This window comes from Glycine max, chromosome 13, assembly GCF_000004515.6.
Source record: "Glycine max cultivar Williams 82 chromosome 13, Glycine_max_v4.0, whole genome shotgun sequence".
Classification (NCBI taxonomy): Eukaryota; Viridiplantae; Streptophyta; class Magnoliopsida; order Fabales; family Fabaceae; genus Glycine; species Glycine max.
The window spans coordinates 25,090,714-25,117,755 of NC_038249.2; the positions used below are offsets into that span (position 1 = coordinate 25,090,714).

The 27,042-nt window shown below is 32.7% G+C and overlaps 2 protein-coding genes and 1 pseudogene across 2 annotated transcripts; 2 read left to right on the top strand and 1 right to left on the bottom strand.

The window, feature by feature from the left end:
• Positions 1-860: 860 nt before the first annotated feature.
• On the top strand, positions 861-14,563 carry LOC100800121 (pantothenate kinase 2). The gene is made up of 22 exons (XM_003542486.5): positions 861-1,726; positions 2,357-2,569; positions 2,745-2,797; positions 3,058-3,174; positions 3,689-3,808; positions 4,179-4,273; positions 4,357-4,450; positions 4,599-4,730; positions 5,609-5,721; positions 5,816-6,008; positions 7,150-7,361; positions 8,502-8,546; positions 8,636-8,684; positions 9,293-9,375; positions 10,635-10,751; positions 11,192-11,255; positions 11,533-11,679; positions 11,779-11,919; positions 12,304-12,387; positions 13,462-13,656; positions 13,749-13,820; positions 14,314-14,563. Exons 1-22 carry the CDS (start codon positions 1,423-1,425, stop codon positions 14,401-14,403), a joined length of 2,733 nt encoding a protein of 910 aa, XP_003542534.3. The 5' UTR covers positions 861-1,422; the 3' UTR covers positions 14,404-14,563.
• Positions 14,564-18,408: 3,845 nt separating this feature from the next.
• On the top strand, positions 18,409-25,950 carry LOC102663090 (UDP-glycosyltransferase 73C3-like; annotated as a pseudogene).
• Positions 25,951-26,011: 61 nt separating this feature from the next.
• On the bottom strand, positions 26,012-26,538 carry LOC100779597 (histone H4). Its single transcript, XM_003542532.5, has one exon. It carries the CDS (start codon positions 26,475-26,477, stop codon positions 26,166-26,168), a length of 312 nt encoding a protein of 103 aa, XP_003542580.3. The 5' UTR covers positions 26,478-26,538; the 3' UTR covers positions 26,012-26,165.
• Between the last annotated feature and the right edge of the window lie 504 nt (positions 26,539-27,042).

Sequence of the window (27,042 nt, forward strand, 5' to 3'; positions counted from 1 at the left end):
CATTTATCTTGATTAAGCCACTTTTGTGAAAACCATCCCCATGCTACAAGGAGAAAAAAAGAAAGTTGTTTGCAAAATGTCAAGAATCGACAAGAAAGAATGTGGAGAAAGCATTTGGTGTGCTAAAATATCGATTTGCAATTATATGTGGTCCATCACGTAGCTGACACATCGATACGATGAATAATATTATATTGACATGCATTATATTGCATAACATGATTGTTGAAGACGAACAAAATACATATAATGATAATGTTGATGTTGATTATGATCATATAGATGAGGAGATTTTAAAGATTTGCTACATACCTACAAACAAGACGTTATATGCATACAACATAAGTTCGTCAATAACTTCAAACAGACTTGTGAAACATGTTTAGACACGTTTTAGTTACATCAATAAGATATAATTTTTTCTTGTTTATGGTCAATATTTTATATTTTGTTGCTTATGCATGTTATTTATTTTTTGTCAATTTAACTTTAAGTCATAAATAAAAATTTTAATTATCAAAATATTTATTTTTTAATATTAATTATTTAATAATTAAAATATTTATAATTGATTACTTAAATTTAATTTAAAAATAATTAATAAAATATATTTAAATAAGATCCATTGTAAGACAAAAAATAACTCAAGATCTCAAATATTAAGATATATGATTAAAATAAAAGCAAAATTTTGAGATATATGTCACATTATAAGATTAAAAAAATATAAAAAATATTAAAAATGGGATGTTATCATACATGTGACATTATTGTTTGCCTAAGTTTATCAGTATCCGCGCGCCGTCTCCAACACCAATTATAATATATAGGCAATTAGGCATATATAGCATAGCACCGTTTGCACTTTGCAGTTGCATTACCACATTCTCTCTCTCTGTCTCTCTCCTCCTTTGAAATCGAAGGTTCACTTTATCTCACTGATCCTATCCCGGGAACACTTTCTGACTCAAGTCCTTTTCACACTATTCATTAATCTCCCATGGCTCAAGCTCCTAGCTTTCAATAAATTCAAAACCCGTTTCATCGGCGCGTTATTGCACTATTCACTCCCCACCTTTCATTCATTCATTCATCCAAATCCCATTCACAAATTGCAAACACGTTCTTTTATTTAATAATAATTTCATCAACGTGAAAATGGCTTCTCGGTTATCCCATGTTATTATATACTAGTAGTAACTGTAGTAGTAAATAGTAATTGACATTATATTTATATATTAATTATTATATTTTATTTATTTATAGCACGATGGAAGAGTGGATAAAATATTAGCTTTGATTGTTTGTTTGAATCTAGGACAGGCACAGGACCAGTGCCGCCAAATATAGGGAGAGTAAAGGAGGCAGGTTGGTGGGGTTTTGGTTTATTTGGGTGGTTCTGATCCATTTTCATATATAAAAATGGCTGGTTCTGTTCAAAACCAACAACAACAACAACAACTTCTTCTTGGAATTATCGAAGAAGAGAAATTGCAGAAACAGAAAGAAGAGACTGAGGGGAACAACAATAACAACAACAACACGCGGACACAATTGGGGAGTGACATGGCTCCCACGGCAGGCAATTCGATCCACCGGTCGGGTTCGAGGCCTCAACTTGATGTGAGCAAAGCTGAGATTCAAGGGAATGTGGAGGAGAAGTATCCCACCATTTTGTTGCCTAATCAATCTGATGATTTGTCTCATCTTGCTCTTGACATTGGAGGTATATTATATAGTGCTTATTTATTAGAATTAGAATTCACGTTTCATGGCTTTTGGTATGTGAGGTAATGTGAGGTGAAGTACAGTTTTTTGGTGTTTTTCTTTTAATGTTTTGTTTTCTTGTTTGAAAATTGTTTGCCCTTATTGCTTACCATCTATGTTATATGATTATATTTGGTTCGGTTCCTGTTGATGCCAAGTGGTTTTTGTTGGGTTTCTGTTTTGGTGGGAGTTTAAGTGTTAGAATTGGCAATTTCTATCATCTTTTGAGACCTTCCCTTATTTAACCTTAAAGGGTTCTTTCTTTGTTATCTTTTCTTCTCGTTTTGTATCATTCTTTGGGGTTTTAGACCTGGTTGTGTCCCTTATTTCTGGTATTTTTACGCTGTTCTTTGAGGTCTATCTTGGGGACAAAAAAGAATAAATAAATTAATTCTATGACAGTGTCTAGAACAGTTTTTTTCTTTTTCTTTTTGGGTTCTTCATAGTTTTGTTTTATACTTAATGAAGTATAATAGGTAAATTGACTAAATTCTCTATTAATTTAATTAATTTTAAAGAAAATAAATGGCTGGTAGCATGTGAAACATGTCTGAACTCTGAAACTAATCTTATCTGATTATATGGGCAGGATCTCTGATAAAGTTGGTTTACTTTTCAAGACATGAAGACCAATCAGCGGATGATAAAAGGAAGAGAAGTGTGAAGGAGCGATTGGGGCTTTCTAATGGTAACAGGAGAAGCTTCCCTATTCTTGGTGGAAGGCTTCACTTTGTGAAGTTTGAAACGAGAAAGATTAATGAGTGCTTGGATTTCATTTATTCTAAGCAGCTTCACTGTGGTGGTATATAGTCTTGCTTAGTTTACTACTTTTATAAGTCTCTTTTCCACATTTGTTTGTTAAAATAGTACTATTCAATATCATTTATAATCTTCTTGGTCCTATGTTAATTCAACTAAATTTTTTTAGTACACGACTGAATGAATTGGTAATTTTGAACTTAATTTCTTGCTTATAGGGTTGGAGTCACATTACTCTGATGGTGTGACTGACCAGAATGGCATAATTAAGGTAACTATGCGTCTTTGACTGCTTTTTAGGTTAATTCAGAAGACTCAGAAGCTAGATTCCATTATCATTTTTCTGAGTATATCATTTCTTCAAATCATTAATTTTAATTTATTTGAGATTGCATGAATGAAACTGTATCTTTTTGCTACTTATCATATGTAGATGTAGTTGTTGCAAAAAGGATAACAACTACTTTTCTGCTTGTCTTTTACACTGATGCTGTTGAAATACTATATTGATGCATTCATTTTGTGTCAAAGGCTACTGGAGGTGGAGCATACAAGTATGCTGACCTTTTGAAAGAAAGACTTGGGGTTAGTCTTGACAAAGAAGATGAAATGAATTGTCTCGTGGCAGGAGCAAATTTCTTGCTTAAGGTGGAACCCTGTTTCAAATTGTTTGTTTCAGTTGTATTTTATTTTGGTCAGCTAGATAGGATGATAGATTGTGTATTTTGAATCACTACTCTTACTTCTACTAATTCAAATAGTCAATAAGAAATAAAGATTAAAGAAAAACTGTAGTTTGTCTTTAACTTTGCTTCTTTTTCAAGTCAAGTTATTGTTCTTTCCCCTTGTTTTAAAGGTAAAGAGCCAATTGATTGGCAAGACTGGACAGTCCTTGTGTTGTGTGTGAATTTCTATATAGCTATAGTTGACTATTACTCCTTACCGAGTTTTCCTTCTTGACATTTTATGGTTCTTGCTACCAACCAAGATCTGATTGAGAACTATGTTAAACCTTTCTGTTGTTGACTTGTGGTAATTCCACCTTTTAGTTTGAAATATTTGAACAGTATGTTTTATGGTATTAATTTTTCTTGTTGACTGATCTGTATTTTTTCTTTTTCACTGTCAATAATTTCTGATTAGAAGTTCTACCACTTAGTAGGCAATTCGTCATGAAGCTTTCACACACATGGAGGGCCACAAAGAGTTTGTTCAAATTGATCCTAATGATTTATTCCCTTATCTTCTGGTTAATATTGGATCTGGTGTTAGTATGATCAAGGTACATTTTGTCTTGTTTCCTAATTTAATTAAACTTTTGAGCTCTTTGGATATTATTTAATAAAAAGTAAATTTGGATAAACTTCTCAACCAACACTTGTAGGAGAAGAAAATATGAGGTAAACTGAATCAAATTTCTCCTAAAGGTTAAAATTAACTTATGCATTTTAGCTTTTGGAGAAGTTAAATGAGGGTTCTTTTAAAAAAGTTGAGGTACATATGGTGATTTTAACTGGTGGGAGAAGTTTGATCCATTTTATCTTCCAATTTTCTTCTCTTGTAAGTACTTATTGAGAAGTTTATCCAAATTCCAAAAATGAGCCCAAAGACTAACAGGTTCTGATCTGTATTTTCAATTTCTGTTGATATAGGTTGATGGGGATGGAAAATTTGAGAGGGTTAGTGGGACAAATGTTGGTGGTGGTACTTATTGGGGTTTGGGAAGACTGTTAACAAAGTGCAAGAGGTCATTTTCATTTGACTTATTATTTTGGTTTACTTCTATATTTGAACTATTGAATATTGACAAGGTGTTGAAATGAATTCCAGTTTTGATGAGTTGCTTGAGCTGAGTCAGAAAGGAGATAATAGAACTATGGACATGCTAGTTGGGGACATTTATGGGGGTTTGGACTATTCTAAGGTAAATTTTTGCATTTGTTCTAATTCCCCTATAAATATTCATCATATAAAGAGAAGTTGTTCCAAATTAACTGTATAGAGTAGAAAAATATGAATCATTTCATACTTTCTATCAACCAACTGAGTTTTCCTGGTATAAACAATACTAGATTGGCCTATCAGCTTCCACTATTGCTTCAAGTTTCGGCAAAACAATATCAGAAAAAAAAGAACTTGAAGAGTACAGACCTGAAGACATATCACTCTCTCTTCTACGGATGATTTCATACAATATTGGCCAGGTGAGGTGACTATTGTAATTTTATCCATTTTCATACATAAATATAACTGCCAAAAATATGCACATTGTAAAAATTATTGGTTAAAATATACACTGTTTCAATCAGATTATCCTATTATTCAATTCATTATTTAAAATATCAAGGAACAGTTTTATAAATTAGACATGTAAAAATGAGGTTCTTCATATTTAGTTAATTGAATATTGTCAAATTTCACTTAAAATAAATGTGTTGAAGACCAGCTTGCTTAAGAGCTTGAGCTTTAGTTGGAGGCTAATTAATGGTTCTATTATCTATTTTACTTAACATACCCCTCATGCAAGAACTCTTAGAGCTTGAATTATGGATAATCTCATTCTACCTTAATGGGGGCAGGATGATTTAAATTCTTGACTACATAGAGCCTCTGATATCATTTCAAAAGGCCATCTCTCCCAAGCTTAAGTTGGCTGAGGCTCATGAATGGCTTTCTATCTCTTAGCAACATTTATAGAAATGATTGATGAAAGAATATACTCTTTCTAGAATCTTTTCTACAAATGCAAAAAAGTTAATTTTTTCTTTTAATTAATCAATTTATATTTACAAAATTTTATACTAGTTCTTTGAAAATTTGCCAACCCTTTTCTCCCAAGATTTAAGAGAGAATACATTGATTTTTAAATTTATTATTTTCCTTGTAAGATGTTCCAGAAATAGTTTTGTTTGATGTAAATGCAACCTAAAGAAAACATTGTGGCAATTTCAATCTGTGAAGATGATCTCTTTAAGACTAGTTTTGGGTGATACATGGAAGCATTATCAGGCATCCAGCTTCAGTAATTTTCATGTTCTACTTCATTATTTACCTGACCAGTGTTCTTTTCATCTCTGCGTAGATAGCTTATTTGAATGCATTGCGATTTCGGTTGAAGCGAATCTTTTTTGGAGGATTTTTTATAAGGGGTCATGCCTATACCATGGACACTATTTCTTTTGCTGTACATTTCTGGTACATAAAATTTCTAAAAACTTGACATAGCTATATTTTTATTTTTTACTTAAAAATACTGCATTGACTTGTATTTTTATTACTGTTCATTTAGGTCTAATGGGGAAGCACAAGCAATGTTCTTGCGACATGAAGGATTTCTGGGAGCTTTAGGTGCATTTATGAGTTACGAGAAGCATGGTTTAGATGACCTCATGGTGCATCAGTTGGTGGAAAGGTTTCCAATGGGAGCTCCATATACAGGAGGCAAGATTCATGGCCCACCACTTGGAGATTTAAATGAGAAGGCAAGTGATAGGGATGGCAAATATCTAATTTATGTTCGTTGTCTGCTGACTCTGCCTTAGATATATGGATAATCTTTAGATGTTTTTTGCTTAACTTCTCAATTATGGTTTTAGTATGTTTGGTTTTGCTTAGCTTTCCACAAAGACAGCTTTTCAACAAAAGTTAATCCTAACATCCATGATTTTTAAGTCAATTTAATGTGTTTTTTTTAAGGGAGCATCAATTCCATTACCATCAACAAGGTCCCACTTTTTTGTGTTAGATGTTTTTCGTGAAGTGGCAATAATAAAATCGCTAAAGTAACTCCACTGATGAGATTCTCTGGAATAATTTTTAATGATTTCCCCTGGAATCATATTTTATGGAGTTGGAACAATTGCCTACCAATTTGGATAGGTCCTAAGGACAAAATTATGGAACATAGAAGTGAATGATGAAAGTACCTCTAAATATCTAGTGTGAAATCATAAATTGAAAAGGAAAGAACTAAAAGTTATTTATAATCAGAAGTGCATGTTTCCTGTGCTATGATTGTTTGAACTTTGAAATAAAAGAACAATTAAATTCTAATTATAGATGTGCTTATAATTAGAATGTATAGAAGGAAAGGGAATCGTTACATTGTATCTATTAAGAGTATGGTTATGTGGTATTATAGTAACATCTCCATGGGTCTTAGCATTAATTACTGTTCACTCCATTACACTTACACCAGACTATTATCAGTCTATTCATTCAGTTATACAGCTGTCACTAACTTCCAGAATTAGTTACAGGTTACCTTCTGAATCAGTTGCACGTCACTGCAAGTAACCGATCACCGATCATCATAATAAAATCCAAAACTTTATCACTATAATCATGAAGTTCTTTTTCATATTCAGTTCAAGTCTAGAATTCTGAGTCAGTTTCCTTTCTCTTTCTTTTTTCTCTCTCCCTCTCTTTTTAACACACATTTTTCTCTCGCTTTCTCCATTTCTCTCACCCTGATTAGGTTTTGGTTTGAATTCTTGATAGATTTATCTTGCCATTTCTTGTGAATTCTTCTAGATCATTATGAATCTGATGTCATCGAGGATCATTTTCTTAAGGGGCTCAATCTATTAGAAAATTTTATGTGATTTAGAGTTTTCAATGCAGATTTCGTGGATGGAGAAGTTTTTGCAGAAGGGAACTGAGATTACTGCACCTGTGCCAATGACTCCACTTGCTGGAACTACCGGGCTTGGGGGTTTTGAAGTTCCTTTGTCCAAAGGAAATACTCTGCGATCTGATGCAAGTGCTCTAAATGTCGGTGTTCTCCATCTAGTACCAACATTGGAGGTGTTTCCATTACTAGCAGACCCAAAATTGTAAGCATGGTTGCTGAATGCTCTGAGATTAACCATTTTCCATCTATTGGGTTGCCCATGTTTTATTTGTTTTGGTAGTTTATATCACCAAAGATGGCAATAAAGCTACATGTGTGTATGACTATATGCATATATACATATCCATACATACATATATATACTGTAGTAGTCAACAGCAAGGTATAGTGGTGCTATAGCATAATTACAGAGTGGAGTGGCCCTGGGCTGCTATCTGATTCAAACAGTGGATTGGTTTTCATTGGTGGCCATTGCAACCTAAATAGCGGCCAAAATAGCAGCTTTTTGCATCCTATAGCAGTGCTACCATAATATAACTTCAAAAATCCATTTTTAGCCTGAAACAATGTTGTTTAGGGTTTTTTGGGTGAAATTCTGATTTCTTTCCCTTTTTCTAATGCATTTTTTGCTTTAGAAACAAAATAGTATTTAAAACCCTTCTTCCTTGACCATTCCACAAAAGTTACCTTTGTTTTGACCTCTGTTCTTTCACCCATTATAGGATTCTTTTTTACTGTCTTCATTTCTTTTTTCTTCTTTTAAAATTCTTAGTTCACATTCTGTTATTTTCTTCCTCTTAACTTCCCAGTTCACGTTCTGGTAATTTTTATCTAATCTGTTAGGTTCTTTTTCCACTAATTTCACCATCGTCTTTCTTTTTTTACTTCATTACCATGGCAGTTGGGTGTGTAAACTGTGACTTTATTTATCATGAATTTCTTTAGTTTTGTTTTTCTTGTTTTAGTATTTATATATGTAGTATAAATTATCTAGTTTGTATTATAATATTTAAAATAGCTGCCATCTCGCTTCCTGCCGTAGTATTTTCAGAGCTAGCTGTTGTGCACTGGTATCCAAGATTGATAACTATGATATATACTGGATTATTGTACAAGTAAATCTTTATTATCAATTTACTTTAAGTAATTTTCTATCTTGATCATTCATGTAAGATTTGAAGGTCAAGATCCTCTATAACAAACCACTCATGTCACTTATGTTTTCTTTGTAGTTATTGACTATGATTTGTTTGCTCACTCATCAATTATTCAGTTTTATATGATTATATGATATGATATCAGTTATTAATCTTATGTTGTTTTTTAAATTGCCTCTTTATAGGTATGATCCCAATACGATTGATCTCTCAGATCATAGTGAATTAGAGTAAGCAAATTACTGTTATTTAACGCTCACTAGGGCTTCGTAATTTGTAGTGTTTCTTCTGAAGTTAACACAATTTGTATCTGATGTAGATATTGGCTCACCATTTTATCAGAGCACTTGCCAGATCTTGTGGACAAGGTAATCAATTGTTTTGAAAGTTGAAACCCCTAGTGTTCATGCTTTTGTCTCCTTATATTCCTCAAATGTTTGACATTTATTGCTGAAAAATATTGTTTATACTTTGGCTTTCATAATTTTTCTGGAAATCAGTTGGATCACGCAATGTAATTGCTTTTGTATACTTCTTATGTTTTGTAATTTCTGTCTGGTTTGATAAAATATTTTATTTTCATTTCTTGTTTTACTAATAATTACAAAAATGCTACATTGTTTTTACTTTGTTTCATGTCTTTGAAGATTTGTATAGGAAATAATGAAAATAAAAAAATGTTTTTGAATATTTAAAAATAGGAAACAAAGTGAATGCAAGATAGATATATATATATATATATATATATAAAGAAAATAGTGAAACTACAAATGAAAGCAAAATATTTTCTCAAACTAGACTGGCTCTTAGTTATGCATTGAGTTTATTGAAGGGCTGGATTCATACCTTGGCTTACTTAGTCTTTTGTTTAGTTCCAACTCCTAATGCATGGACCATCTTGTTGGAAGCAAACTGTGAAATCTAAATTGTTAGAAAGTAGTATATGACTTTGAGATTCCCAATTAAAATATGATAGGCTGTAGCAAGTGAAGGTGGAACTGATGATGCCAAAAGAAGGGGTGATGCTTTTGCTCGTGCATTTTCAGCTCACTTGGCAAGGTAATATTGATACAACATTCCTGTTTTGATGGCTTACAATCATTATTGATGATGCATGGGTAGCTCAGCTTATCTTGATGTGAACTTGTTTAAGAATCCTTTGAGAGTTTTTTTGTGTTGTTTCTCTTTAATCAGTTGGATTAGTCTTAAAGATTTATTATGGGTTAAGTGCTCTTGCAGCATATTTCATTGTTTTTGAGACTCATAATAACAAAATGAAATTATGATAAGCAACTTAATTTTGGATGCAGCTGACTTGCTTTTACCTGGGATATATACTCCACAGATCATGTCAAATTTGCTATAACAACTTTGGGTACTTTGATCTCCTACCCTGTCCCACACCTGCACTTTTAATTTTGTAGTACATAACTCTTTCTCCTTTGAAAGCACGGGAAGAGAAAGGCCCATGTATGCTTGATGATATAAGTTAGAGAAATTGCATTGGATTGAAAAATGGGAACCAAGAGGTGAGGGATATTGGTTCTTAACACAACATTCTTTGAAAGTAATCTATTTTATGAAAATTTCAACTGAGTTGAGGAAATATGAGGTCAAATTTTCATGTAATATTAAATTCAAATCACCAACATAAGACATTGCTAATTAAATAATCAAGTATTTCAAGTTAAAGAGAATAGGTATAGATGAGAGTGCAAACCAAATTCATTGTGTTTAGGTGGCAGCTTATGACTTAAATCTGCTCTCTTAGCCAAGCTTGAGAACTTTATCTCCTAATGTTGTTTCAAGTACACAACAAACTCCCACGAGCTTGAATCACTGCACCAATTGTGTTTTTCCTCACAAGAACATAATGAAGAAACTTTCCCTCAATTCAATCCCTAAACTGAATTTCTAGAACCAAAAAGATTTAAGGATGTCTCCTCTGCAGTGTCTCTTACTAATTCATGAATACCACAGGATAATAGAAAACAATTGCTCAAATAGAGCTACGAAATTTGTGTAAACTTCCATTAAATAAGTATTCAGATGAAGCACAAAATGGGTCGACTAAGAACTAGCTTCTTAAATCTCTTGTGAAATGCAGGTTGTTGCATATACACTGAAACATAAAGCTCCTGAGTGTCCTTTCAGATCAGTTTTGTAGCATTATTTTTATTGTTGTATTTGTTATGTTTAATATAATTTTAAAATTCATTGACTTGACTTAGCATAAGCTTTTTTTTCTTTCAAAAAAAGTCAGACTTTACTTGGCATAAGCTTTTTTTACTGATCAAACATCCACACCAACTGAATAGGCTGATGGAGGAGCCTTCAGCATATGGGAAGTTAGGCCTCGCCAATCTCTTGGAAATGAGGGAAGAGTGCTTGAGGGAATTTCAGTTTGCTGATGCCTATAGAAGTATAAAGCAGAGGTAATCACGTTTTTTCCTTATGAAGCTGTAAAACTGAGGTATTTACTTGGGTTCTTGATGTAGCTGATTGCCTTATGAGTCCCTTGTTATGAGTGCAAATTGTCCAAAAGCAATTTACTTAGCTCAGAAGAAATTAGCTGCATTTGTTCTCGCCATGGGATCTGGGTTGGATGTGGATCATATCTACATGGCCCAATGCTTACCTGCATAAGCAGAGGATCTGTTACAATGACTATATCCTATGACCTAATCATAAGACATCAACTTCTCTGTTGTGCTAAGGCTCACATTTTTTTTTTGTAATATATAAATATTCTTTAATAAAGGAATTCATTCTGGCAATGTAAACTTCATTTGTTGTCATTTTCATACCCAAATTCTGCAGACAATTTCTTACATTTTTATAACAACTTTATTTGTGTGGATTGTGTGTAAAATAGGGAAAATGAGGCATCGCTTGCTGTTTTACCTGACTTGCTGGTGGAACTTGATAGTATGGATGAGGTATGCCTGACTAATAATCCTCTGTATTTAGTGTGTTGGGATTGGGAGGAGTCAATATTATTCTTTCATGTATTGTATTATGACTGGTATATCTAATTAGTGCAATAGTCCCTTTTGAAGAAAATGTGTTTGACAAATCCATTATTTTGGGTGACAGTATAACTGCACGAGTTAGCTTTATGCTGATAGCACACTGGTTCATTCATGTAAAATATGTAGTATTTTTTGTACTCATAAAATTATGTTGCCTGTAATCTAAAACCATCCTTTGTTTCAGGAATCAAGGTTGCTTACGCTAATTGAAGGTGTTCTTGCAGCAAATATTTTTGATTGGGGATCTCGTGCATGTGTGGATCTCTATCATAAAGGAACTATTATCGAAATTTATAGAATGAGTCGCAATAAAATGCGTAGACCTTGGCGGGTAGGTGAAGTTAAACATATTGTTGGTTAGGGTACTTGATTTCTGAATTTATTCACCACAGTTGATGGTTGAATACTAAGCTAACTATTTCGAATGTAGGTGGATGATTTTGATGAGTTTAAAGAGAGAATGAAAATGCCCTGTCATAAGAGGGCTTTACTTTTTGTAGATAACTCAGGTGCTGACATTGTTCTAGGGATGCTTCCACTGGCTAGGGAGCTCCTCCGTCGTGGAACTGAAGTAAGTTGACTTCCTTTATTTTGGATTATGCATTGGACCACACAGTTTTTGTTCTTTAAGTGTTCCCCTTTCAATAATAATTATAACAATTTGATTTGAATTTCAACTATTACTACTAATAATAAATGTTTTGGCTTACTAAAAATGTTCTGCTGATAGTTGAATTTCCTGTTCATAGATAATATTAAGATCTATTGGTAGCTCAGTCTCAAATGTGAAATATGCCTACTTACTCAAAATGGTTTCTTCTTTATGAATTTCATGGTTTCATATTTCAAGCTAACTTTTGATTGATCTTTGTTACTTTGGCTCCTATACAGTTACTTTGGCTGATCCCTTTAAGTGTATGCCGTTACTATAATAAAAATGTATGTGTTCTTCCAGGTAGTTCTGGTTGCAAACTCACTTCCTGCCTTAAATGATGTCACTGCAATGGAGCTTCCAGATATTGTAGCTGAGGCTGCCAAGGTTTGTGTATTTTTTTTTTTTTGTGAACTCTAATTTTGTCTGTTATATTTTATGTTTGAGTCCCTTATAAATTTCGTCTGGATGTCCTCACCATCATTCATATACCTCTTTGTTTTTATCCCCTTTGAGGGAACATGCTTTGCCCACTAAAGTCCTAGTGATTAGTGAGATCATTCTTGCAATTAAATTCCATTTGTGTTTATGTTGAAGAAATTGTTAAGATTTGCTACATTGGTTAGGAATATGGTACCAATACATCTAATAAGACTTTGGCAGTCCTCCCCCCTTGAGCTTCCTTGGTCCACACAAGTAATTAAGAATGAATAAATTATTTGAACACAATGACTAAAGATACAAAAGGTGCTGAAATTTCCATTAAATGCAGAGTGCCATGCCAGGAAAGCAAGGTTTTTATTAGATAGGCTAACCCTTTTATTTTGTCTATTCTTACAAATAAAATGATGCATTAATGTATGAATTGGAATTGGAATAATGTTTATATTTTATTTTCTTGTTATGTAAATCTTCCTTACAATTGAAATAAAGTGGTATAGCATTCAATGTGATTACAAAAAGAATGAATAGACATCATTTGTGTAATGTTTAATATCTATTGAAGAGTCAGTAGAAGTTTCCAATACCGTTGACCTTGTTTGTTAAGATGCCCTACATTAGCATGGACTATGGCCAAACTACTACTTACTAGGTTTGGGCAATCCTCCCCTCTTGAGTTGGCTTTTAGGGGTTGAGTTAGACTTTAACCCATTTTTAATATGGTTTCGGAGCCTATCCAACCCTGATGTTGGACATCCCGAAAATGTTCAATCCTGCAGACTTCACATTCTAGATGTGCAGCCTCGAGTGTGAAGGGTGTCTTAATATGTCTTACATTATTTAGGAATATGACCAAAATACTCCTTATATAAGGCTCGGGCAATTCTTTTGCCTTGAGTTTGCTTTTGGAGTTTAGTTGTGCCCTTCACTCATCTGTAATCAACATCATGTTTAATCTCTATTATTGATTTTATCATGATTAAATCATCCTTCAGTTGAACTAATTCTTCTAGTTTACAGCATTGTGACATTCTAAGGCGAGCTGCTGAAGCTGGAGGCTTGCTTGTGGATGCAATGATTAATACTTCAGACAGCTCTAAGAAAAATTCATCTTCAGTCCCCTTGATGGTTGTTGAGAACGGGTGTGGCAGTCCATGTATAGACCTAAGACAGGTCAGCTCTGAGCTAGCTGCTGCTGCAAAAGATGCTGATCTGGTGGGAGACTCAATCTGTTTATTTGATAAAATTACTGTGTATCTAAGAAGTTCAAGAAGAAAGTTATTCTAATCAAGCTTCTTTATTTGCAGATAATTTTGGAAGGGATGGGGAGAGCACTTCATACTAACCTAAATGCTCTGTTTAAGCAGGATGCTTTAAAGGTAATATCATCTGGTTTATGGCTAATAGCTATTATTGTTGTTAGATGAATTTAATCTGGCATTTTTCATCATGGGGTTTTGGTTTAGAGTTTACGGAGCTAATTCTTCTCTAAACTATATTGTCGTCTTGTCTATGACAATTGTCTAATTACTTGGGGTTGTTACATAATTCATGATCATTAACGGATTACGATTCTTCATATGCATTCTTTTTCTCACCAGTCAGCCACATCTGGAATTATACATGCGTTTTTTATCCTTAATTCTTATGATTTCTAATAATCAATTTCAGGATCTCATGTCATTGTGTACCTTTGTTAATGTGTCTGTACTATACTTGATCACATCTTTTTATGTTGATAATTAGACTTACATGCAAGCCAATATTAATATATTATGTTAATGGTGTTCTGTTGATGAGGATGGTCTATTTGATACATATCTTTCTCCCTTCTACCGTCTTTATTTATTTATTTAAAATTATTTTTGGCAGCTTGCAATGGTGAAAAACCAGAGATTGGCAGAAAAATTGGTTAAAGGGAACATATATGATTGTATTTGCAAATACGAGCCTGCAAGTTGAAAGCTTCTATGCTCGCTGATTGTCTAATACATGGCATACTTGGGGGTGCATGAAAGAATCCTCTAGGATAATTGTGTATAAAATTTTACCTGTACTTTTTGGTTCTGTGCACAGGGAACATCCGAGCTTGGAGAATAAGAGTTAAAATGTAGCTTTTTAACTCCATGATTTTTAATATTAGTTTTGTGCATTAGTTTATTTGGATTTATGTTAGATTTAAAAATATCAGCTAATGTAATTTTAGATAAGTATTCATATCTTTAGTTCGATTTTTAAAATTTACGGGTTTAAAATTAATTAGTTTTTGCATTGAACAAAATAAATCACATTTATAAAATTATATTTTAATTATTATAATGAAAAACTTTTATCTCATTAATTTTAATATTTTTACTAACATTTTCGTTAATTTCTCTAATAATGTTGACAAAATTTCAAATCTCGCAAAAATCCCACATCTTTAAATAATATATAATATATTTTACTAAATAGAATTTAGTTGATCAAATGCATATGCCACACTCTCTCTAAATCTAGTTGTTCAAAGAGCATAATCAGTGTAGGTAAAAGTCCAAAGTATAGTGTGATAAAAATCCAAAAAATTGTCAATAGTCTGGACTCTAGATCCCAATTTAGGCTTTAATCTGGGAAGACTCCAATAGCTTTCTCCATCATTGCATACCACTCACCAATACGTGTATACTCCACAAGATTCTTGCAAGACTTCAAATTACGCATGCATTTTGTCATCCCAGGGAGATTGAAGTCGGCTATGTTAGGTTAGACCCTCCCGAAAAGACAGAAAAGTGATCATGGTATCATAACCTAAGAATGCAAGAGAATAATTCAACAATTCATCACAATCTAATATAAGAAGATTGAAGCAAACTAATGCAAATGCTAGACCTCATTTGTAGCTAAATGGGTCTCTTCTTAATTTAAAGAAATGTTTTTTTTAAAAAGAAAAATGTTAAATGTTAGAAATGTTAGTTTTATTAGAAGAGAGAGGATCGATGCCGCAACCTTTTCTCCTCTTTTAATTATTCAACTCATTTTATAATTCCCTTTAAATAAATGACACTAATAGTCCTTTAAGGTTTGGATGAAATAAGTCCAGTGAAAAATTATAAGAGACCATCATTGAGGAAATCAAAACTAATTAAGTATTACAGATTGACACTTCTTGATCAATATTTTCATCTAACAATGATATATGAAGTCTTTTTTTCTTGGGAAAAAAATCACTATCAAATATAATTAAAACCTCTTCGTTCAACTTATTTTTATTGAAATAAGTGTTATTAGTCAACTTCTTAAGAGAACTTTAACTAAAAATAAAATAGCAATTATTTCATTAGAAAAAAGTGGTTCCAAACATTTGCTAAAGCATTTTAAGATATATGATCCGAGACTTTATTTAAAATACACAATGTGAATGCATTCCTTTTGCATTGATATATGATAATCTCCTTAGCACAACGGTAGACTGAGTACCAAAGAACTCCCTGCCATTGAGAGCATATACCCATATTTGTGTCTAGGGATGACAAAATGTATCCAAAATTTATGGGTACCTACAAAAATATTCATAAGGGGAACGGATAATTATTTGTAATATTGGGGGTTGAGTATGGGACGGATATATATCCTCAAATTTACATGAATATTGGTGCAGTATGGGTACTATAATAACTATCCCACACACATGCACACACGCACACACATGCACACACAATTTTCTGTAAAAAATAATTATAATTTTTATGACTAATACTCTAAGTCTCTAATCTCTAACATTATCACTATCAAAGAGTGCAAAATTCTAAATTGTTATGTTGAATGATTATTACAGTCATTTTTAAACGTGGGAATGAGGACAAGTACTATAGGACCTTGCCTAGACCTTACCCATTGTTATCCCCATATGTATAACGTTTGTTTAGATAAGCATTGTATATCAGTTTCATATATACAACACTTTTTGTCAGCGCTATGTATAAATATATACCGCCTACACCTATAGTGCTTAAAACTCGCTATCTAATTGAAAAAAAGTACTCTAAATAATCAAATTTTGCAGTGCGTAAAAAAAGAACTCATGCCATCAGTTTGAACATGCAAGTTTTAAGAATCCTATCATTTTATAGATCAGTTAATCATGAGTAGATGATCACTAGCACATAAACAATTATAACTTAGAGTGATCAATTCCACCATAAAAGTTAAGATGGTAAAATGAATAACATCAAAGAGCTCAATTAAAATCTAGAATAAGAGTACATGAGTATCACTACATCATAATTTGAACTCTTAAGGGTTAAGCCAAACATGATTATAATACGACCAAACAATGTATGAAATAGCATAAAGAACGAAAGAGATCGAAAACCCTTACATATTATGACCCCAATTGTTCCTTGTGCACTCCTAAGCTCAAGATCTCTTCTTGTTCGAAAATGAGTAAAAGATAATCTAAAACACCTCCCATTTTCTATTTATACTAAAGGCAATTAAAATAACAACGTGAAGTCGAAGGCAGCATGACCATTCTTGAGAGGAATTGACATTGATTTTGAACTTTGGACATGGAGCAGGACAGGTCGTGCTATCAGTAGCATGACCGTTCTAGGATATGTGATGTTGAAAGGAGTTTTTCGCAGAATTTCACCATGACCATTTTGAAACAGCACGGCCTCGGGTTCTGCCTGGGCCGTGCTACAATGAACATAGGTTGTGCCCTTTGAAGACTTCCATAATTTATTCTTTTCTTTATCTTTTGGCCCTTTTTCTTAACTTTTCAGCTTTTCTGCCCAACTGTTCACACTTAACAAATACCTATGACTTCTGCTAATAAAATAAGATAAAAACAAGATAAATTGGGACAAAAACCAAGGCTTAAGAACAGTCAAATAACAATTTATGACTTCTCTCTCTTCCTCCATTGTTACTCTCATGAGGTTCTATTTGAATCTTTCATGATCCAAATGAGCTAAAATTCATGGTTGCTAAGTGATTGAAATAGAATTCAAGTTTGTAATCTTTGTTTTCTAATAAATTCTCGTAATTAATGTGATCCTTTTTCAATCCTATGCTTAGATGCATGTTAGGAGTGATCAACATAACTTTTAGGGATTTGGATTGTGTGGAAACAAGTTCAAATCCTATATCTGAATTGAAATTATACAAGGATTTGATGATAGGAATGGATCAAACGCTTGCATTTGTAGAGATTCATTGAATAAGCTATGAGTTTCTAGGTCTAAATCACCTAAGGGATTAGGGATTTGGCTTGGAACTAAGGATTAATTTCCAAGTAATTAGGATTAGTTATTATAGTTTGAATCTTGATTTCATTAAATTAGGAGATTGATTAGTAATGAATTTCATATGAAGAATTATATGAATTTTATGTTAACAATATTTTTCTCTGTTTGATTTCATTTTTTCTCCAAAAATTTTGTTTAAAACTAAAAGTAGTTTAATTTTATCATAGCAAATTGACACCTCACTACAGTGAAATATTTATTTTTTAAAAAGTGAAATTGAACACATTTGCCACAAAAATTGACAACTCACTACAGCGAATTAGTGTAAAAATTCACTGATTAGACCAGGCTCACTTTTCTATTATGTTTGAAGCACAACAGTTGCATAGTGCACCCCATTCGTATAAGATCACGAAATCAACAAGTTAGCATTTAACTAGTCCGCTTTTGCACCGTGTAACTTGCATGGTAATTGGTCAACCCCCGACCCCCAAAACTAAACAAAAAAATGCAATAAATAAATAATTAAATTGTAGTTTGTAGATATTGACTTATTTTAAAAGTCCCATTTTGAAATTTATCCCTTAAAAAAATATTTGTGTGATACAAAACTTTGGTTTTTAATTTTTATGGATAAACCTTTGTATCTTTTTCTACTTTTTGTACTTGGACTCAACTTTATTTTCCCACAATCATAAATATGACAATTTTTTTAGGCTGATGGCAGGCTGTGGGTTAAATGGTTGGCCCAAAGGCCTTATTCATATACCCAACTTTAGTGATAGTGGTGGCTGACAATAATGATGGTACTAGTGTTAACAACGATGGTGATGGTGTTTGTGTTGATGACAATGACGATAGTAGTAAGAACAATGATGGTTGCAAGGAATTATTGGTAGTGGTGACGGCAATAGCAGTTGTAATGACGATGTTAATGCGGTGACAGTTGTGGTGATGGTGAAAGCAATGATGATGATGACAACAATGACAATAGTTGTGATAATTGATGATGATAATAATGATGATGGTCACAACAATTACAATAAAATTACAATTTGTGGAAGGGCTGGGGTGGTAAAAGGGAGGGAGAGAGAGTATTTATCTTATCTTATTGTTTTCTAAACCCAACTCTCCCCTCAAGATAAAAAAAATCGCTACACACATATGATAAAATAGACAATAAGATAAACAAATCATATATTGATGCACAAACAATAATATATTACAATATGATAACATAGTTTCCTATCCTTACTAGGTCATCAAACAAGTACTATGTTTTTTATAATCAAAGAGAATTAAATATATTTTGTCAAATGTTTTTAATAATTCAAAAAATAAGTTTAAAATAAATTATATTTTATTATAATAATTTATGAAACATTCTACAAATTTTTTTGTTTATGAAAGATGTTTGTTGTCCAAAAACTTGTCACATCATCAATGAGTCTAATGAGACAATAACAAATAATTTCTTCTGGATGAAATATGTTTTTAATCTTTCATTTATTCAAAATAGTTTATGACTTTAGACTAATTGACCATACAAAAAATATTACTTGCATAAGAAATACAAAGTTAATCCTACAAAATTATTAAATCCATTAAAATTTCTTTATTAATTATTAATAATTGTTTAAATATTTGTTTTGACTCCAAATAAAATAAGAAATTAAGTAGTACAACAACTAAAATAAAGGAGTACATCCATTATACAGCGAAGCCAATTGTGGAAGAAATAAAAAATTTTAATGGTTTTAAAATATTTTTGACTGTGAGCTAGGTTTATAAGTACATCTATGTTGCACTTTAAAAAGTAATTCATCTAATTATACTTTATCATCAAATAATATACTCATTTTTCTTTATCCTATATGTTCTTTTAAAATCATTGCCTTTACCAGAAAAATGTATATTGTGCGGGGACAATGTTCATGTGCATAAATTTGAGGAAGCAAATACTTATATTATGGCTAGATTGATATTTTATATTGCATTTCATACTATATATAGACATAATATTAAAAAACCTAACTAAGTCGATCGATTAAAGAATGTGCATAAGTTTATACTTGATTTTGATTCATATAAATAAAAAAATATTATGGACACAATTCATAATTACACATGCATATTATATTAATAATTTTTTAAAAGTTATTGGAGACAGTTGCTCCAATGTCTTCCTAGTAGATCCCTCTACCTCCTTTATTATTATTTTTTCATCTCCACTTAATGATAATTAATCAAATCGAAGCGTATTTATTTAAATACACATTTTATTGCTAACTCGAAGCTTTCAAGACAACGTTTCTCATACTAACTGTAACCCGTCAAAGGGAGTCTTTGATCCCATATATTCCAAAAAAAAAAACTTATTTTAGCAGGAACTCAACCTTGTCGCAATCTAGTTTAAACTTTGAAATCTTCAACTTGACTCCATCCGAACTGAAACTATAGTCTTTCTTTCATGATGAAATTAATTGTGCATGGAGTCGTTAACACGGAACTGGAAGTCTGAACGCTATGTTACTGCAGTCAGACTTTAATTTACGGCGAGAAAATAAATCTCTGCATGCCAAAGTACATTGGAGGAGTATATGCTAACACATTTTTTAGACGCATCATTTTTAACATTTTGTGTATTTTAGGTGAAATTTAGGTAGGAAATCTGCAGAGAAATTATGTTTATGACCTACAAACTATGACTATATATTATAACTTTCTAATTATAAATATTAAAAAATCACTTCTATGGTGTAGAACAAAACACATTTTACATGGAAAATGAAATTTATTAAATTAAGAATGATGCTCATTAATTAAATTTGTGAGTCTCTGGGCCACTGCTTCAAGCCTTCAAGGGACCACGCTTGAGACGATCTGTTTGTCCAACCGAACGTTTGTCTGGAGGACATTGACATGGCTTCCATCGCAAATGCTTCCGCACCGAACATTCTTGAAAAATTTCTTTCTTCGGTCTTAAATATGAAAATATAAGATGAAGAAAGGATAAATCTATCATCTTTCTATTGATCATTTTGTAAACCTCGTGTTTGAGAATAAGTTATATACACATTGTACATTGTACTACTAAAAAAAATACTTTTTACATCACTAGAAAAAACAATAGTAAAAAGTACTAGGTGTTAAAGTATATTAATAACATATTTTAATTTCATAAAATAGATAAATGTAGATGATGCTACCCAAGCCAAAAATGGTTTATATATATAAGGAGGAGACTTTATGTCTTTAAACACATTTATGCACGTGAAGACTTTTCTCTACAAAGTAGTCTTCCACTTCTAGTTCTAGAGTGTGTTTAACTTACTCTATTTGAATCCGTGGCCTTATCTCATTGGAGTCATCGTTTTTAGTGTGTGTTTAGATAGGATTATATGGTAGGCCACGATGAATCTTGATTTTAATCAAAGTATGTTTGAATTGTTGTTTCTAAAATTACAGTAGAATCAATTATGATAAAAAATTATGGTAGAGTTTTTTACTTTGACCAAAAATAATTCTATAATAATTAATTATGTAAATTTAATTTTATTTAAAATTAATTTTGTCATCATCAGTTTCTCCCCAAAATTTTTAGTTCAAGCTCCACCACTGCATGGAATGTTGGTGATGGCAATATCTTTAACTTTTGGTCGGATTGTTGGTGAGGAGAGGAAAAGTTTGCTACTAAATTTATTGCAACAAAGGAGTTGGTGGGAAGTTTAGGCTCGTGGGAGGGGGATGATTGGTTTTGGGATTTCACGGGGAGAATTGGAGGTGGTTTGAGTGGGAGAAGGACATGTTGGGTGAGTTTTGGGATACTGTTAACAGGGTAAATTTGAAGAAAAACACAAAGGATTCGTAGACTTGGAGGTCACAAGCATTAGGTCAATACTCGGTTTCATCAGCTTATAGGTCCATACAGCAAGAGACACAATCTGATGACAGTATTTTCTACAAGAATTTATGGCAGATAAAAGGACCTCTATCCGCACTGCATTTTTTTTAAGGGTGGCTCATAATAGGTTGCCAACAAGAGAGAATCTGAGACGACAAGGCATTGTGTTCAATGATAATAATTACCTTTGCCCTTTTTGTGGTAAGGTAGAGGAAACAACCCTACATATTTTGGTGATATGTTATGTTGCAGACAGAATTTGGAAGTGGTGCTATGGATAGCTGAACAATCACAAAATTATGTGGTGCATTGAAGGGAAGATAGGATCGAAGGCTTGGAGATTCGTATGGGTCGCTATTATGTGGTGCATTTGGAAAACAAGAAATGACTTTCAATAAAGGCAGCCTGTCGTATGAATATATGATGGGTGATATCATGTTTTACACGTGGAATTGGATGCATTATAAGGTAAAAGAGGATTCAATTACTCATTCTTCGAATGGTGTAATTCTCCGGGCCTGTGTTTGACGAATCTGAATGGCCACCAGGGATAAAGAATGCTTATTACAATACCAAAAACATGATGAAATTTTTCTCCAAAGCCCTTTAATGGGGAACATAGTGGTGTGCTGGAAGTGTATTGTTGGTCTATGATGGGGTTTCTTCTGATGTTGCACTGATCAATTCCTGAAAATGGGTCATGTTTGAGGATTGTCCACCAACACGTCATTTTAGTTTGTGCAAGATGTGTGGTTAGCAAAGTAGGATATAGTAGGAGTTATGGATCTTGGCGGGAACCATGCTTTTTGTTTGTGGCATTTTCACAACCTGTTTCTTTTTCCCAACCCTTTTTAATACTTTAATGGTCTGGCCGAGGCATTACTTGTGAGCTCATCAAATTCATTTCGTTTAATATATTTCATTTTTCCTATACAAAAATTGACAATGTAAAGCAATATAATTTATCCTATTTTCTAATCACAAACTATCATATATTATAAATTTAATTTTTTTTATAAAAATTACCTTAAAAATCATATGAATAATGATTGCTTATTGTTGAATGTGTTAAAAAATTTATACTAATGCATAGTCATTAAATTCTTACTTTAAAATATGATTATTAAATGCTTTTGACATATATATGTTTTTGATACGTCAAGTATAGTTGTATTTTGCTTTGTCTTCAAGATTAAAAAAAAAAACTTGATTTTCAGTCCATGTAACATTTGTTGTACTTTTTATTTTATTAGCTTAAATATATTGTTCATGTAAGGTTAGGTTCTTTCAATTTTGTTCCTTGTAAGTATAACCTTATCAGGATTATAAATAAAAAAAATTAAAATCTTAAAGCAATTAAAATTGAAAAATAAACTTCCAAGGACTAAAAAAAAAAAAACTTATAAAGATCATAATTGAAAAAACGTCAACTACAAGAACTAAAATTATAAAATAAACTTATAGGGACCAAATATAAAAAGACAATAACTCGCAGGCACCAAAAATATATTTCAACTTATTTTATTTTAGTCCTTTTTTAATATATCTACTTTTTTATTAGTCCCTATAGTATTTTGTTAATTTTGAATCAGTCCCTTTAAAAAATATTTGATGGGAACTAAAACCAAATGATGATATAAATTTTATAAGGAATAAAATAAATAAAAAATACTATAAAGATTAAAATAAAATGGCAAGACTAAAACCAAAAAAAATCACAAGAACCAAAAGTCAAATAAAATTATTTTAGGGATTAAAAGCAAAATAAGATTATATTCAGGAAAAAAAAACATATTTAAGTCAATTATTTTTATATTTTTTACATAATAAATATTTTCTATTTTTAGAAAGAGTTATAAGGCATTTGCCACTTTTTACTGGCGATAAAATAAATAAAAAAGGCATGCCATTTATGACTAGATTTGCAGTTCACTATCTGGCGTGAATTAGTGTTTACTTAAGTGTATATTGCTTAAAGGAAATTAAGTGTATATGATTTATAGAATCTTTTTTTATTAATCTTTCTACTTTATTAGATGAAGAAAGAATCAAATATTGTAATATTTCTAGGATATATGAAGTGAAATAATTTTTTCCTCAAAAAGGTGTATTTATTTTTGCATTTAATACTTTTCATATAATATTAGGAAGATTAGTACATAAAAAATATATTGTTGGAGAATATATCAATTTTACTCTAATGACAAAATTGAAACTCTTACATGTACTATTCTTTGCCTGTAGCCGCAACCTTAAGCACATGATATGTAAGACAAGTTTCATAAGATTAAGATATTTTTAATATTTTGTCTAGCAGCCTCCATTTAAATCCAAATACGTAACAAGTTTCACGAAACTCAACTTATTTCCCTTCAAATTTCAGTCTTCCTGTGACACGACACAAGAACTTCCAATGGAGAAAACACCAGGATGCAGCCTTCACTTTGTGTTCATCCCCTTGATGGTTCCATGTCACATTCCTCCAATGGTAGACATGACCAAGTTGATAGCACGTCGTAATGTGAAAGTGACCATAGTCACCACACCCCGCGGCGAAACCCAATTCAGAGCCATCATCGATAGAGATATCCAATCTAAGTCACCAATCCAAACTCAACTAGTTACATTACATAATGAAAACTACCAGAGAGGTTTGAAATCATAGAACTGCCTTCAATAGATTACAGGGAGAACTTTTTCACAACTTCAAATATCTTGCAACCGCAGCTAGAAGAGCTTCTTGAAAAGTTAAACCCTTTTCCATGTTGCATTATATATGATAAGTACATTCTTTGTGTTGTTGATATTGCAACCAAGTTAAAAGCCCCGAGAATAATATTTGATTGGATAAATTGTTTCAATCTCTTGTGCAATTACAACTTGCATGCTTATAAGGTCCATGAAACTGATTCAGAACAGTTTATTATCCATGGATTACCCCCACAGAATTGAAATTAGGAAATCTAAGTTGCCCACAATATTCAAGTTTGGCCCAAGCCGAAACTTGAATGTTATACGTGAGAACATGAGTATCTGAAGCAGAAGCATATGGGATAGTGGTGAATAGTTTTTAAGAGTTGGAAGCAGAATATGTTGAAGAGTACTATAGGGTTACAGGGCATAACGTATGGTGTGTTGGCCCTTTATCACTGTCAAACAAGGATGATTGGGACAAAGCTTGGAGAGTTAGCAAAAACATAAATGCTAGTGAAATAGAAACCAACCAATATGTGAAGTGGCTAAACTCATGGCCTCAAAGCTCGGAAATTTATGTTGGTACCCTTTGTCTAGTAGAACCTAAGCATTTGAGATTGGTTTAGGATTGGAAGCAACATAAAGACCATTCATTTGGAATCTTGAAGGAATATATGGGAGAGATGAAATGGAAAGGTGGTTGTTAGAAGATTTGAAGAGCGGGTCAAAGATAGAGGGATTTTGAATCGAGATTACTGGGTGCCACAAGTGTCGATATTTTCACATAAAGAAGTTGGAGCGTTCTTCACACACGGTGGATGGATGTCCACATTGGATGCCATTTGTGCTGCTGTGCCTTTGGTGGCATTACCTGTGTCTGTTGTTGAAATGCTTTACAATGAAAAGCTTCTTGCTCATGTGGCTGAGATTGGTGTGGCGATGAGAGCTGAAATTGCTATGCATTGTGGAGAGGATGAGTATGGAGAATGTGTTGATGAATATGGACAGTGTTTTAAAGAGGTTATAGAGAAAGTGATGCGTGAAGGTACAAAAGAAGACAAAGCTAAAAAGTACGCAGACATGGCAACGAAAGCCATAGAAGGTGGTTCTTACCGCAACATGTCTATGCTGATTGATGACATAATACATGCCCAATTGCTGAATCAAAACTAAGCCACAATGGAGAATGAATGTATTTGGTATTGGAAGCTTTTCTAGAAACTGATGAAATGATTCCTTTTTTGTGGCTTTGTTTGTAATAAATATGGAATCCTTGTGTCTTTTAATTTTATTTTAAGTTGGTGTCTGTTAATGTTTGAGATAATATTTTCTAGCAACTTTTGATTCACCTTTAAAAAAAGCAATTTTTTAATTTCTAATTATGGTTGTATATGCCTAAAGGAATGTTAAATATAACATTCTTCTATGTTCCTTTCCAAACTGTTATCTATTTGTTGTTCCTTTGAAATAATACTATTTATATGATTTTTTAAAATTAAATTACAATTAAATATTAAGACAATTATTATGCAACATCCCTTTGAATGAGTAACACAAAATCAGTAGGGGCCTAAGTTTTGAATCTCATTGCACTTGGATGGGAAAAGATTTATAGCTTATAAAAAGATTATATGATTCAATGCAAACGGCGACGCACTTCCTTTTCATTTTATAATAATGTTTCCACCCTCAAGTTCGCAATACCCAGAAATAAATAAATAAATAAAAATCTCTAGTCACATTATCACTCAAAAGAAGTGATCAGTTAATAAGCGCGGCTAAAAGAAAAATAAGCTGGGAACAGAAATTAAACAACAACAGCCATTACAATGTGAAGATCCATCTAGCAACATATGATTCGATACTAATAAGAGTAAGAGCCTACCATAATGTCCTAACTAACCACCGAAACCGTAAAGGGTCCTGCCCTGTCTTTTGAGGGCATAAACAACGTCCATGGCAGTGACGGTTTTGCGGCGAGCGTGCTCGGTGTAAGTAACAGCGTCGCGAATGACGTTTTCGAGGAAGATCTTGAGAACGCCACGTGTCTCTTCGTAGATGAGACCGCTGATACGCTTGACGCCGCCACGCCTCGCCAAGCGCCGAATCGCAGGCTTGGTGATCCCCTGGATGTTGTCCCTCAGAACCTTACGGTGCCTCTTCGCTCCTCCCTTTCCCAAACCCTTGCCTCCCTTTCCTCTTCCTGACATCGTGGCTCGCCTTCGGAGTTGAAAAGGTTGTACTCTTGTACACTTGTTTTGGACTTCGTGCTGTTGAGGTTTCTGATTATATAGGATGAGGGGGAGGGTTCTTTGCCGTTGGATTGTTTCGCGATCCGCGTCAAGGAAGTATTTGAGGATGTGAACCGTTGGATTGGACATTGTGTATGTCACGGGGATCGCCACACTGGCGCTCTTGTGTTTGGTGCATAAGGTGCTCCTTCGTTAAGCCCACCTTCCATTGTAGGAAAACTTTTGTTGCTTCCTAAACTCTATGTTTTACTACCTGCACCTCCATAATTTTAACCTCTACTACATTGTACCTCCATCTCAAAGCCTCTGCCACCACAGTTGCTCCCTTTTCCTCCATCACGGTTGTTAAATAATTCTAGAATGAGCAATCTAGAAGTGTATAAGTTTTTTGTTATTGTAATTCGCATTTGATATTTCGAAAATGATTTTTAATTGTTCATGATTTTTTATTATTAAGAAGTCTTGTTTTGATATACAATTTTAGTTATTTTATATAATAAAAAGCATGTTTATATACACATTT